This window comes from Nerophis lumbriciformis, linkage group LG07, assembly GCF_033978685.3.
Source record: "Nerophis lumbriciformis linkage group LG07, RoL_Nlum_v2.1, whole genome shotgun sequence".
Lineage (NCBI taxonomy): Eukaryota > Metazoa > Chordata > Actinopteri > Syngnathiformes > Syngnathidae > Nerophis > Nerophis lumbriciformis.
The window spans coordinates 52,583,684-52,597,500 of NC_084554.2; the positions used below are offsets into that span (position 1 = coordinate 52,583,684).

General features: G+C 38.5%; 1 protein-coding gene across 3 annotated transcripts in view; it reads left to right on the top strand.

The window, feature by feature from the left end:
* The window catches only part of plod2 (procollagen-lysine, 2-oxoglutarate 5-dioxygenase 2), a 166,123-nt gene that overhangs the window by 62,398 nt on the left and 89,908 nt on the right, over nucleotides 1-13,817 (top strand). For all 3 annotated transcript variants that reach the window (XM_061964876.1, XM_061964878.1, XM_061964877.1), the window contains exon 4: nucleotides 3,944-4,107. In XM_061964876.1, the coding sequence (XP_061820860.1) occupies nucleotides 3,944-4,107 (164 nt within the window). The remainder of the gene's footprint in view (nucleotides 1-3,943; nucleotides 4,108-13,817) is intronic.

The following is a 13,817-nucleotide window of genomic DNA, read 5'->3' on the forward strand; positions in this document are numbered from 1 at the left end:
CTTCTCTGCGTAGGCTGCTCCCCTTGCGACCTGACCTCCGATAAGCGGAAGAAGATGGATGAATAGATGGATGGACTTTGAAGATATTTTCCAGGGCATGAATGTTTTAAACCGAGTGTCACACATTAGTCATCGACTAAACTCAAAGCACCTGCACAGGTTGTCATGAAATTTCTTGACTTTGGTTCAACTGTCTCAGTTAGGATGAGTATGGGGAAGACTGCGGACTCGACAACTGGCCAGAAGATCATTATTGATACCCTCCATAGGACGTAAGCCACAAAAGTTCATAGCTAAGGAGACTGGCTGTTCAGAGTGCTGTGTCCAAGCATATCAATGGAAAGTCTAGTGGAAGGGCAAAACGTGGCAAGGGCAGAGCAGACCGTGGGCTTCTGCCGATATCAAACAGAGAAGATTTGTCAATCTGGCAGAAATCCAGAAAGAAATACCACATTCAGACCATACATTGGTTGATTTCATACTATCGTAATTCCTGTTTTTTCCTGCAAAAACTGAGAAGTAAATGGGGATTTCTTCACGGTATTTTCACTTTTTGAAATCTTGTTTTGGTGGTTAATCGAGAGCTTTGCCTTCCGGCTCAGCTCCTTCTTTACCACAACGGTCGATACAGGGTCCGCATTACTGAAGACGCCACATAGATCCGCCTGTCGATCTCACGATCCACTCTTCCCTCACTCATGAACAAGACTCCAAGGTACTTGAACTCCTCCACTTGGGGCAGTGTCTCCTCCCAGACCCGGAGATGGCACTCCACCCTTTTCCGGGCGAGAACCACAGATCGATACAGCGTCCGCATTACTGAAGACGCCGCACTGATCCACCTGTCAATCTCACGATCCACTCTTCCCTCACTCATGAACAAGACTCCAAAAAAACTTGAACTCCTCCACTTGGGGCAGGGTCTCCTCCCAGACCCGGAGATGGCACACCACCCTTTTCCGGGCGAGAACCACAGATCGATACAGCGTCCGCATTACTGAAGACGGCGCACTGATCCGCCTGTCGATCTCACGATCCACTCTTTCCTCACTCATGAACAAGACTCCAAGGTACTTGAACTCCTCCACTTGGGGCAGGGTCTCCTCCCAGACCCGGAGATGGCACTCCACCCTTTTCCGGGCGAGAACCACAGATCGATACAGCGTCCGCATTACTGAAGACGCCGCACTGATCCACCTGTCAATCTCACGATCCACTCTTCCCTCACTCATGAACAAGACTCCAAAGTAACTTGAACTCCTCCACTTGGGGCAGGGTCTCCTCCCAGACCCGGAGATGGCACTCCACCCTTTTACGGGCAAGAACCCCAGATCGATACAGCGTCCGCATTACTGAAGACGCCGCACTGATCCACCTGTCAATCTCACGATCCACTCTTCCCTCACTCATGAACAAGACTCCAAAGTAACTTGAACTCCTCCACTTGGGGCAGGGTCTCCTCCCAGACCCGGAGATGGCACTCCACCCTTTTCCGGGCAAGAACCACAGATCGATACAGCATCCGCATTACTGAAGACGCCGCACCGATCCGCCTGTCGATCTCACGATCCACTCTTTCCTCACTCATGAACAAGACTCCAAGGTACTTGAACTCCTCCACTTGGGGCAGGGTCTCCTCCCAGACCCGGAGATGGCACTCCACCCTTTTCCGGGCGAGAACCACAGAGCGATACAGCGTCCGCATTACCGAAGACGACGCACTGATCCGCCTGTCGATCTCACGATCCACTCTTTCCTCACTCATGAACAAGACTCCAAAGTAACTTGAACTCCTCCACTTGGGGCAGGGTCTCCTCCCAGACCCGGAGATGGCACTCCACCCTTTTCCGGGCGAGAACCACAGATCGATACAGCGTCCGCATTACTGAAGACGCCGCACCGATCCGCCTGTCCACTCTTCCCTCACTCGTGAACAAGACTCCGAGGTACTTGAACTCCTCCACTTGGGGCAAGATATCTTCCCCAACCCGGAGACGGCACTCCACCCTTTTCCGGGTGAGAACCATGGACTCAGACTTGGACTTCTCATCTCATCCCATTTCTTCACAGTATTCTAATTTTTTTAAATACGGTGTTCGTGAGTTTTTGTGAGCTGGAAGCCCAAATTATGTACAAATAAACAACTACTTTAAGAAGGGGAACCGGAGGGTGTGTTCCAACTATCGTGGGATCACACTCCTCAGCCTTCCCGGTAAGGTCCATTCAGGTGTACTGGAGAGGAGGCTACGCCGGATAGTCGAACCTCGGATTCAGGAGGAACAGTGTGGTTTTCGTCCTGGTCGTGGAACTGTGGACCAGCTCTATACTCTCGGCAGGGTCCTTGAGGGTGCATGGGAGTTTGCCCAACCAGTCTACATGTGCTTTGTGGACTTGGAGAAGGCATTCGACCGTGTACCCCGGGAAGTCCTGTGGGGAGTGCTCAGAGAGTATGGGGTAACGGACTGTCTTATTGTGGCAGTTCGCTCCCTGTATAATCAGTGTCAGAGCTTGGTCCGCATTGCCGGCAGTAAGTCGGACACGTTTCCAGTGAGGGTTGGACTCCGCCAAGGCTGCCCTTTGTCACCCATTCTGTTCATAACTTTTATGGACAGAATTTCTAGGCGCAGTCAAGGCGTTGAGGGGATCTGGTTTGGTGGCTGCAGGATTAGGTCTCTGCTTTTTGCAGATGATGTGGTCCTGATGGCTTCCTCCGGCCAAGATCTTCAGCTATCACTGGATCGGTTCGCAGCCGAGTGTGAAGCGACTGGGATGGGAATTAGCACCTCCAAGTCCGAGTCCATGGTTCTCTCCCGGAAAAGGGTGGAGTGCCATCTCCGGGTTGGGCAGGAGATCTTGCCCCAAGTGGAGGAGTTCAAGTACCTCGGAGTCTTGTTCACGAGTGGGGGAAGAGTGGATCGTGAGATCGACAGGCGGATCGGTGCGGCGTCTTCAGTAATGCGGACGCTGTATCGATCCGTTGTGGTGAAGAAGGAGCTGAGCCGGAAGGCAAAGCTCTCGATTTACCGGTCGATCTACGTTCCCATCCTCACCTATGGTCATGAGCTTTGGGTCATGACCGAAAGGACAAGATCACGGGTACAAGCGGCCGAAATGAGTTTCCTCCGCCGAGTGGCGGGGCTCTCCCTTAGAGATAGGGTGAGAAGCTCTGTCATTCGGGGGGAGCTCAAAGTAAAACCGCTGCTCCTCCACATCGAGAGAAGCCAGATGAGGTGGTTCGGGCATCTGGTCAGGATGCCACCCGAACGCCTCCCTAGGAAGGTGTTTCGGGCACGTCCGACTGGTAAGAGGCCACGGGGAAGACCCAGGACACGCTGGGAAGACTATCTCTCCCGGCTGGCCTGGGAACGCCTCGGGATCCCCCGGGAGGAGCTGGACGAAGTGGCTGGGGAGAGGGAAGTCTGGGCTTCACTGCTTAAGCTGCTGCCCCCGCGACCCGACCTCGGATAAGCGGAAGAAGATGGATGGATGGATAAACAACTACATTGTTTAAGTTGTGGGCCCTGAATCTATAATCTATGGAAGTTTAACATTTTGAATGGAATTTTGGAGATAAATACACTTCATTTATAAACTAATACTTCTTCTGGGTGCATACAATGTCGTTTCCTTGCATTCTGAGTGAAACAGAGTCGTATAAATCGGTGTTGTAACCTTTGGAGCTCTGACGTCCGGAATAGCATGCGAGTCGTAGCATGAACCATGCACACTAACTAGTCCCTCGGTCCGTCACAAGATTGTAAGCACTGACACAACAAGATCCACACAAGGCGTTAAAAGAATGTTGCTTTCTTGTAAAGACCGCCCTCTGTTTGAGAAAAGATTAGTGTCTACTTAGGGCAAATAGAGGCCAACAAGTGACTAACTGACCCTCAAGGGTGAAATAAATCTCTGTTGCATTTCATCCTTCACCCTCCCCTTCTAGCTATGATCTTATCTTCGCCGGGGGACCAGAGGAGATTCTCAGGAAGTTCCAGCAAGCCAATCACAAAGTCATTTTTGCTGCAGAGGGCTTGGTCTGGCCAGATAAGAGGCTGGCTGACAAGTATCCCTCGGTTCGCAGTGGCAAGCGCTACCTCAACTCAGGAGGTGGGTTCCAAACCTTCCAAGCATGCAAGGAATGTCTTGTTCAATCTTGTTGTTGACCACACAGACGGGAGGCTCCCGATGGCTCTCTGAATGTTGTGCGTTCTTGACTCAAACAAGCAAAACCCCCGCATTGGCTCGCCACATTTTGGGAAGCCACGCGTAAAATAATAAATACATGAGCACACATTTACAATGTAAACTGAGTGGTGTCGAAAAAGTGGCCCTTGGCTATCTGCGGCCCGCAGCTAATTGCACTGCAAAAACTGAATCTAAGTAAGATGAAATATCTCAAATAAGGGTGATATTTGCTTATTTTCTGTCTGATAAGATCATTCTTCACACTAAGCAGATTTTATGTTAGAGTGTTTTACTTGTTTTAAGGGTTTTGGTCCTAAATGATCTCAGTAAGATATTACAGCTTGTTGCTGAGATTGTCATGTCTGTATTATCATGTTTTGTTTTAAGTCATGTTTTGTTTAGTTTCTGTCTTTTCACTCCCTTGTCTGGTCACCATAGCAACCATTAGTTTTCACCTGTCACGTCACGCACCTGTTTCATGTTTTGAGTCACGCACCTGCTTTCACTAATCATGTCCATAGTATTTAAGTTCATTCATTTTCTGTTGTTCGGCCTGACGACCTCACACCCCATATATGCTTCTGCACACTCCTCTATGATCCTGCTTCATGTCCCTTGTCACAGTAAGTTTTGGTTCCATGTTTATAGTCTTTTTGTTTTTTTTCATAGTTTATTCTCCGCCATTGTGCGCGCTTTTTGTTTGATCTTTTTTTTAATAAATAAATCATGTACCTTGGTTCCCGTCTCGCCCGTGCCAACTTTCCGCTGCATCCTGGAAAAGCAAACAACCAAGATCAAGTCATGACAGAGCTTTGATGACCTATATTGAGTAAAACATGCTTGAAACTAGAATATCAAGTGTTGCAAAGCTGTGTCATCAACACTCACATGTATAAAACTGCTTTTTCAAAATAATAAGTTCTTATTTCAAGCATGAAATAATCAAAACATGACTTTGACACAATTGTGTCTCATAATTCATGCACAATCAGATAAATTCTTCAAAATTCCAATAAAAAAAAAATTGTCCGGGGGCCGGTCTATATATATATATATATATATATATATATATATATATATATATATATATATATATATATATATATATATATATATATAAAACGTCCGTTTCATTGAAAATAAAACAGCAAAGTCCATTTGGCTGTCATCTGTTTTAATTATGAGACACAATTGTGTCAAAGTCATGATTTTCTTTTGTTCATGCTTGAAATAAGAAATGATGACTTTAAAAAAAAGTAGTTTTATACTTGTGAGTGTTGATGACACAGCTTTGCAACACTTGATATTCTAGTTTCGAGCATGTTTATTGTCATGTCTGTGATCATGTTTTGTTTAGTTACGTTTTACTTGGTTTTTGGACACTTTTTAGTTCTTGTCTTCACTCCCTTGCTTTGTCACCATAGTAACCATTAGTTTCACCTGGTTCACATCCTCATGTCACGCACCTGTCTCACGTTTTCTCATTTTGAGTCACGCACCTGTTTTCACTAATCATGTCACCAGTATTTAAGTTTGTTGTTGCCAGGCAATCGGCCTGGTGACATTATCTATCTATCCATCCATGCTACCCCATGATATTCATGTCCACCCTTGTTATTCATGCTTCATGCCATGCCATAGTAAGTGTTTTTGTTTCATGTTCATAGTTAATTGCCTTTGTGCTAGTCTTTTGTTTTCATAGCCAAGCTTTTTTGTACTTCCGCCCTTGTGATGCACCTTTTGTTTATTCCTTTTTTGAGCGTTAACAATAAATATGTATTTACAAGTCCAGCTTTACTTGCATCTCGGGAAAACAAACACACCATAGTCCACGTCTTGACAGTTTTACTCAATATAGGTCATCAAATCTCAGCAACAAGCTGCAATATCTTACTGAGATCATTTAGGAGCAAAACACTTAAAACAAGTAAAACACTCTCTTAGTGAGAAGAATGATCTTATCAGACGGAAAATAAGCAAATATCACCCTTATTTGAGATATTTCATCTTACTTAGATTTCAGTTTTTGCAGTGCAGGACCAAGCTTGAGGGCCCACAGGGTTTATTGTTGTCAAGACTTGGTCCTGGGGTTTAGTTTTTCCGGGATGCAACGGAAAGTTGGCTCGGGCGAGACGGGAATTTAAGTACATTTTTATTTAAAGACTATAACTACAAAACAAAAGGAAGTAAACAAAAGGCGCGCACAATGGCGGAGAACAAACTATGAAACCAAAAAGACTATAAACATGGAACAAAAACTTACTTGGCTTGGACAAAAATAGTAGCATGAAGGATGGACATGGAAAGAAGTGTCAGGAATGGACAGAGCATAAATGTGAGGATGTCACCAGAAAGACAAACTGAAAAACACTGAACTTAAATACTACAGACATGATTAACGAAAACAGGTGCGTGACTCAAAACGTGAAACAGGTGCGTGATGTGACAGGTGAAAAACTAATGGGTTGCTATGGTGACAATCAAGAGTGCACACGTGGAACAGGTGAAACTAATGGGGTAATCATGGAAACAAGACAAGGGAGTGAAAAGACAGAAACTAAAGAGTCCTATAACTAAACAAAACATGACTTAACAAAACATGATTACACAGACATGACAATTGTATTGGTATTAAAAATTTTTAATATCAAAAATGGCCCCGACATGCTTTGATTTTCCAGTGAGTGAGACAAAAGTTTGGACACCCCTGGTCTGGGATGTTTTTCAGAAAGTATACGATTAGTGAAAACAACTTTATCAATGGAAATGATTAGAATCAGATTACCGGACAGCAAGTTTACATTACAGAACTGAAGGCAGAACGTTGGTCTTGGAAAACTATTGATCACGGCGTAGTCCAAGTGGAATGGCTGCCTGCATCCTTCTGGGTATTTAGGACACATAATCACCGCCTTCTCTGCGGTCATCAACATGGCTCGACCTCCCAAGCTGGAGCCTTGCCTCGGATCAGAGGCTGCTTTTAGCTTCCACTGGCACGGACTGTGGCCTTGGTCTTGGCCTCCCTAAGGCATCCGTCCTTGGCTGCTTGCAAAGTGAGTGTGTTCCTTTTTAGCGACGGATTCTCACGACAGTGTCACCCAAAGTCAAATTAGTGTCTTTGGAAGTACAGCTCGCATTTATTTGTGTTTATTGGACTGGATCGACAAGTGAAAACATAAGAAGAATCTTTGAAATTGGGTCTTAAAATCATCAAATACCAACACAAAACATCTGCACATATAAAAGCTTGCAGTAAAACTGTAAAAAGAAAATGTTCCGCTACTGTAGGAACAGTCCCCAAGGTTTCTCAGAATCCCCTGCCATTGTTACATTTTCTAAGCCCGGCGTTTTGGATCAGAAACAACAAAACCTTTGCAAGAAAACCCAACGATTTTATTTTGGCTTTATGCATGTTTTTGTTGGTTTAACTACACTGCAAAAAGTCAGTGTTCAAAAACAAGAAAAAACAAAACAAAAATGAGGGGTATTTTATTTGAAATAAGCAAAATTATCTGCCAATAGAACAAGAAAAATTAGCTAACCTCAATGAACCCAAAAATACCTTAAAATAAGTATATTTTCACTAATAACAAGTGCACTTTTCTTGGTAGAAAAACAATTTAGACATTTTTGCTCAATATGTTGAAAAATATTCTTAAATGAAGTAAATGCTAGTGCCATTATCTTGACATAATGATATGCACTCGGCATTACATTTCATGAAACCATAAAACTTACACTAAAAACTATATAAGTTTATTTTTCTTAATGGAAAGGCAAAAAGGCAACGCTCATGCAAATCATATTGTCTAAAAATGCATTTTCCCACCGATAACATGACATCATCGCGCCAAGTGCGTGCTCTTTCAGTCAATTAGTGAGCAAGGAATATATGTATATATTTTGTATTTATTTTATTTTTGAAGAGTTTATCTGAATGTGCATGGACTATTTCTGTTCAAAATTGTTTGAAATGTCACATGTTAAATGTTTCAATATTAACTGTCGGTTTAATTATGAGACACAATTGTGTCAAAGTCATGATTTTTTAATTTCATGCTTGAAATAAGAAATTATTGCTTTGAAAAAAGTAGTTTTATACTTGATGACACAGCTTTGCAACACTTGATATTCTAGTTTCAAGCATGTTTTACTCAATATAGGTAACATCTAAGCTGTAATATCTTACTGAGATCATTTAAAACACTTAAAACAAGTAAAACACTCTCTTAGTGAGAAGAATGATCTCATCAGACGGAAAATAAGCAAATATCGCCCTTATTTGAGATATTTCATCTTACTTAGATTTCACTTTTTGCAGTGTAGGATTAGTCCCCAAGGTTTCTCAGAATCCCCTGCCATTGTTACATTTTCTAAAGCCGGCGTTTTGGATCAGAAACAACAAAACCTTTGCAAGAAAACCCAACAATTTTATTTTGGCTTTATGCATGTTTTTGTTGGTTTAACTACACTGCAAAAAGTCAGTGTTCAAAAACAAGAAAAAACTAAACAAAAATGAGGGGTATTTTATTTAAACTAAGCAAAATTATCTGCCGATAGAAAAAGAAATTTCGGCTTATCAAGACTTTCCAAAACAAGTAAAATTAACTAACCTCAATGAACCCAAAAATGCCTTAAAATAAGTATATTCTCACTAATAACAAGTGCACTTTTTTTGATCGCAAAAACAAATATGAAACTTTTTTTCTCAATATGTTGAAAAATATTGACATAATGATATGCGCTCGGCATTACATTTCTTGAAACCATAAAACTTACACTGAAAACTAGTTTATTGTTCTTAATGGAAAGGCAAAAAGGCAACGCTCATGCAAATCATATTGTCTAAAAATGCATTTTCCCACCGATAACATGACATCATCGCGCCAAGTGCGTGCTCTTTCAGTCAATTAGTGAGCAAGGAATATATATATATATATATATATATATATATATATATATATATATATATATATATATATATATATATATATATATATATATATATGTATATATATATATATATATATATATATATATATATATATATATATATATATATATATATATATATATATATATATATATATATATATATATATATGTATATTTTTTTTATTGTAATTTTGAAGAATTTATCTGAATGTGCATGAACTATTTCTGTTCAAAATTGTTTGAAATGTCACATGTTAAATGTTTAAATATTAACTGTCGGTTTAATTATGAGACACAATTGTGTCAAAATCATGATTTTTTAATTTCATGCTTGAAATAAGATATTATTGCTTTGAAAAAAGTAGTTTTATGCTTGATGACACAGCTTTGCAACCGTTGATTTTCTAGTTTCAAGCATGTTTTACTCAATATAGTTAATATCTAAGCTGTAATATCTTACTGAGATCATTTAAAACACTTAAAACAAGTAAAACACTCTCTTAGTGAGAAGAATGATCTTATCAGACGGAAAATAAGCAAATATCACCCTTGTTTGAGATATTTCATCTTACTTAGATTTCAGTGTTTGCAGTGTAAGAACAGTTCCCCAGAATCTCAGAATCCCCTGCCATTGTTACATTTTCTAAGGCCGGCGTTTTGGATCAGAAACAACAAAACCTTTGCAAGAAAACCCAACAATTCTATTTTGGCTTCATCCACCTTTTTGTTGGTTTAACTACACTGCAAAAAGTCAGCGTTCAAAAACAAGAAAAAACTAAACAAAAATGAGGGGTATTTTATTTGAACTAAGCAAAATTATCTGCCAATAGAACAAGAAAATTTGGCTTGTCAAGACTTTCCAAAACAAGTAAAATTAATTAACCTCAATGAACCCAAAAATACCTTAAAATAAGTATATTCTCACTAATAACAAGTGCACTTTTCTTGGTAGAAAAAAAATTAGACATTTTTAATCAATATGTTGAAAAATATTCTTAAATGAAGTAAATGCTAGTGCCATTATCTTGACATAATGATATGCACTCGGCATTACATTTCATGAAACCATAAAACTTACACTAAAAACTATATAAGTTTATTTTTCTTAATGGAAAGGCAAAAAGGCAACGCTCATGCAAATCATAGTGTCTAAAAATGCATTTTTCCACCGATAACATGACATCATCGCACCAAGTGCGTGTTCTTTCAGTCAATTCGTGAGCAAGGAATATATGTATATATTTTGTATTTATTTTATTTTTGAAGAGTTTATCTGAATGTGCATGGACTATTTCTGTTCAAAATTGTTTGAAATGACATATGTTAAATGTTTAAATATTAACTGTCGGTTTAATTATGAGACACAATTGTGTCAAAGTCATGATTTTTTAATTTCATGCTTGAAATAAGAAATCATTGCTTTGAAAAAAGTAGTTTTATACTTGATGACACAGCTTTGCAACAGTTGATATTCTAGTTTCAAGCATGTTTTACTCAATATAGGTAATATCTAAGCTGTAATATCTAACTGAGATCATTTAAAACACTTAAAACAAGTAAAACACTCTCTTAGTGAGTAGAATGATCTTATCAGACGGAAAATAAGCAAATATCACCCTTATTTGAGATATTTCATCTTACTTAGATTCCAGTTTTTGCAGTGTAAGAACAGTCCCCAAGGTTTCTCAGAATCCCCTGCCATTGTTACATTTTCTAAGCCCGGCGTTTTGGATCAGAAACAACAAAACCTTTGCAAGAAAACCCAACAATTCTATTTTGGCTTCATCCACCTTTTTGTTGGTTTAACTACACTGCAAAAAGTCAGCGTTCAAAAACAAGGAAAAACTAAACAAAAATGAGGGGTATTTTATTTGAAATAAGCAAAATTATCTGCCAATAGAACAAGAACATTTGGCTTGTCAAGACTTTCCAAAACAAGTAAAATTAGCGAACCTCAATGAACCCAAAAATAAATTAAAATAAGTATATTCTCACTAATAACAAGTGCACTTTTTTTGATCGCAAAAACAAATATGAAACCTTTTTTCTCAATATGTTGAAAAATATTGACATAATGATATGCACTCGGCATTACATTTCATGAAACCATAAAACTTACACTAAAAACTATATACGTTTATTTTTCTTAATGGAAAGGCAAAAAGGCAACGCTCATGCAAATCATAGTGTCTAAAAATGCATTTTTCCACCGATAACATGACATCATCGCGCCAAGTGCGTGCTCTTTCAGTCAATTAGTGAGCAAGGAATATATGTATATATTTGTTATTTATTTTAATTTTGAAGAATTTATCTGAATGTGCATGGACTATTTCTGTTCAAAATTGTTTGAAATGTCACATGTTAAATGTTTAAATATTAACTGTCGGTTTAATTATGAGACACAATTGTGTCAAAGTCATGATTTTTTAATTTCATGCTTGAAATAAGAAATCATTGCTTTGAAAAAAGTAGTTTTATACTTGATGACACAGCTTTGCAACAGTTGATATTCTAGTTTCAAGCATGTTTTACTCAATATAGGTCATCAAATCTCAGCAACAAGCTGTAATATCTTACTGAGATCATTTAGGACCAAAACACTTAAAACAAGTAAAACACTCTCTTAGTGAGAAGAATGATCTCATCAGACGGAAAATAAGCAAATATCACCCTTATTTGAGATATTTCATCTTACTTAGTTACTTATCTTACTCAGTTTTTGCAGTGTAAGAACAGTCCCCAAGAATCTCAGAATCCCCTGCCATTGTTACATTTTCTAAGGCCGGCGTTTTGGATCAGAAACGACAAAACCTTTGCAAGAAAACCCAACAATTCTATTTTGGCTTCATCCACCTTTTTGTAGGTTTAACTACACTGCAAAAAGTCAGCGTTCAAAAACAAGAAAAAACTAAACAAAAATGAGGGGTATTTTATTTGAAATAAGCAAAATTATCTGCCGATAGAACAAGAAAATTTGGCTTGTCAAGACTTTCCAAAACAAGTAAAATTAGCTAACCTCAATGAACCCAAAAATGCCTTAAAATAAGTATATTTTCACTAATAACAAGTGCACATTTCTTGGTAGAAAAAAAAAATTAGACATTTTTGCTCAATATGTTGAAAAATATTCTTAAATGAAGTAAATGCTAGTGCCATTATCTTGACATAATGATATGCACTCGGCATTGCATTTCATGAAACCATAAAACTTACACTAAAAACTATATACGTTTATTTTTCTTAATGGAAAGGCAAAAAGGCAACGCTCAGGCAAATCATATTGTCTAAAAATGCATTTTCCCATCGATAACATGACATCATCGCGCCAAGTGCGTGCTCTTTCAGTCAATTCGTGAGCAAGGAATATATATATATTTTTATATATATATGTCTAATTTTTTTTTATTGTAATTTTGAAGAATTTATCTGAATGTGCATGGACTATTTCTGTTCAAAATTGTTTGAAATGTCAAATGTTAAATGTTTAAATATTAACTGTCGGTTTAATTATGAGACATAATTGTGTCAAAGTCATGATTTGTTTATTTCATGCTTGAAATAAGAAATTATTGCTTTGAAAAAAGTAGTTTTATACTTGATGACACAGCTTTGCAACACTTGATATTCTAGTTTCAAGCATGTTTTACTCAATATAGGTAATATCTAAGCTGTAATATCTTACTGAGATCATTTAAAACACTTAAAACAAGTAAAACACTCTCTTAGTGAGAAGAATGATCTCATCAGACGGAAAATAAGCAAATATCACCCTTATTTGAGATATTTCATCTTCCTTAGATTTCAGTTTTTGCAGTGTAGGAACAGTCCCCAAGAATCTCAGAATCCCCTGCCATTGTTACATTTTCTAAGGCCGGCGTTTTGGATCAGAAACGACAAAACCTTTGCAAGAAAACCCAACAATTCTATTTTGGCTTCATCCACCTTTTTGTAGGTTTAACTACACTGCAAAAAGTCAGCGTTCAAAAACAAGAAAAAACTAAACAAAAATGAGGGGTATTTTATTTGAAATAAGCAAAATTATCTTCCAATAGAACAAGAAAATTCGGCTTGTCAAGACTTTCCAAAACAAGTAAAATTAACTAACCTCAATGAACCCAAAAATACCTTAAAATAAGTATATTTTCACTAATAACAAGTGCACGTTTCTTGATAGAAAAAAAAAATTAGACATTTTTGCTCAATATGTTGAAAAATATTATTAAATGAAGTAAATGCTAGTGCCATTATCTTGACATAATGATATGCACTCGGCATTGCATTTCATGAAACCATAAAACTTACACTAAAAACTATATAAGTTTATTTTTCTTAATGGAAAGGCAAAAAGGCAACGCTCATGCAAATCATATTGTCTAAAAATGCATTTTCCCACCGATAACATGACATCATCGCGCCAAGTGCGTGTTCTTTCAGTCAATTCGTGAGCAAGGAATATATGTATATGTATATATATATATATAAAATAAGCAAATATCACCCTTATTTGAGATATTTCATCTTACTTAGATTTCAGTGTTTGCAGTGTAAGAACAGTTCCCAAGGTTTCTCAGAATCCCCTGCCATTGTTACATTTTCTAAGCCCGGCGTTTTGGATCGGAAACAACAAAACCTTTGCAAGAAAACCCAGCAATTCTATTTTGGCTTCATCCACGTTTTGTGTTGGTTTAACTACA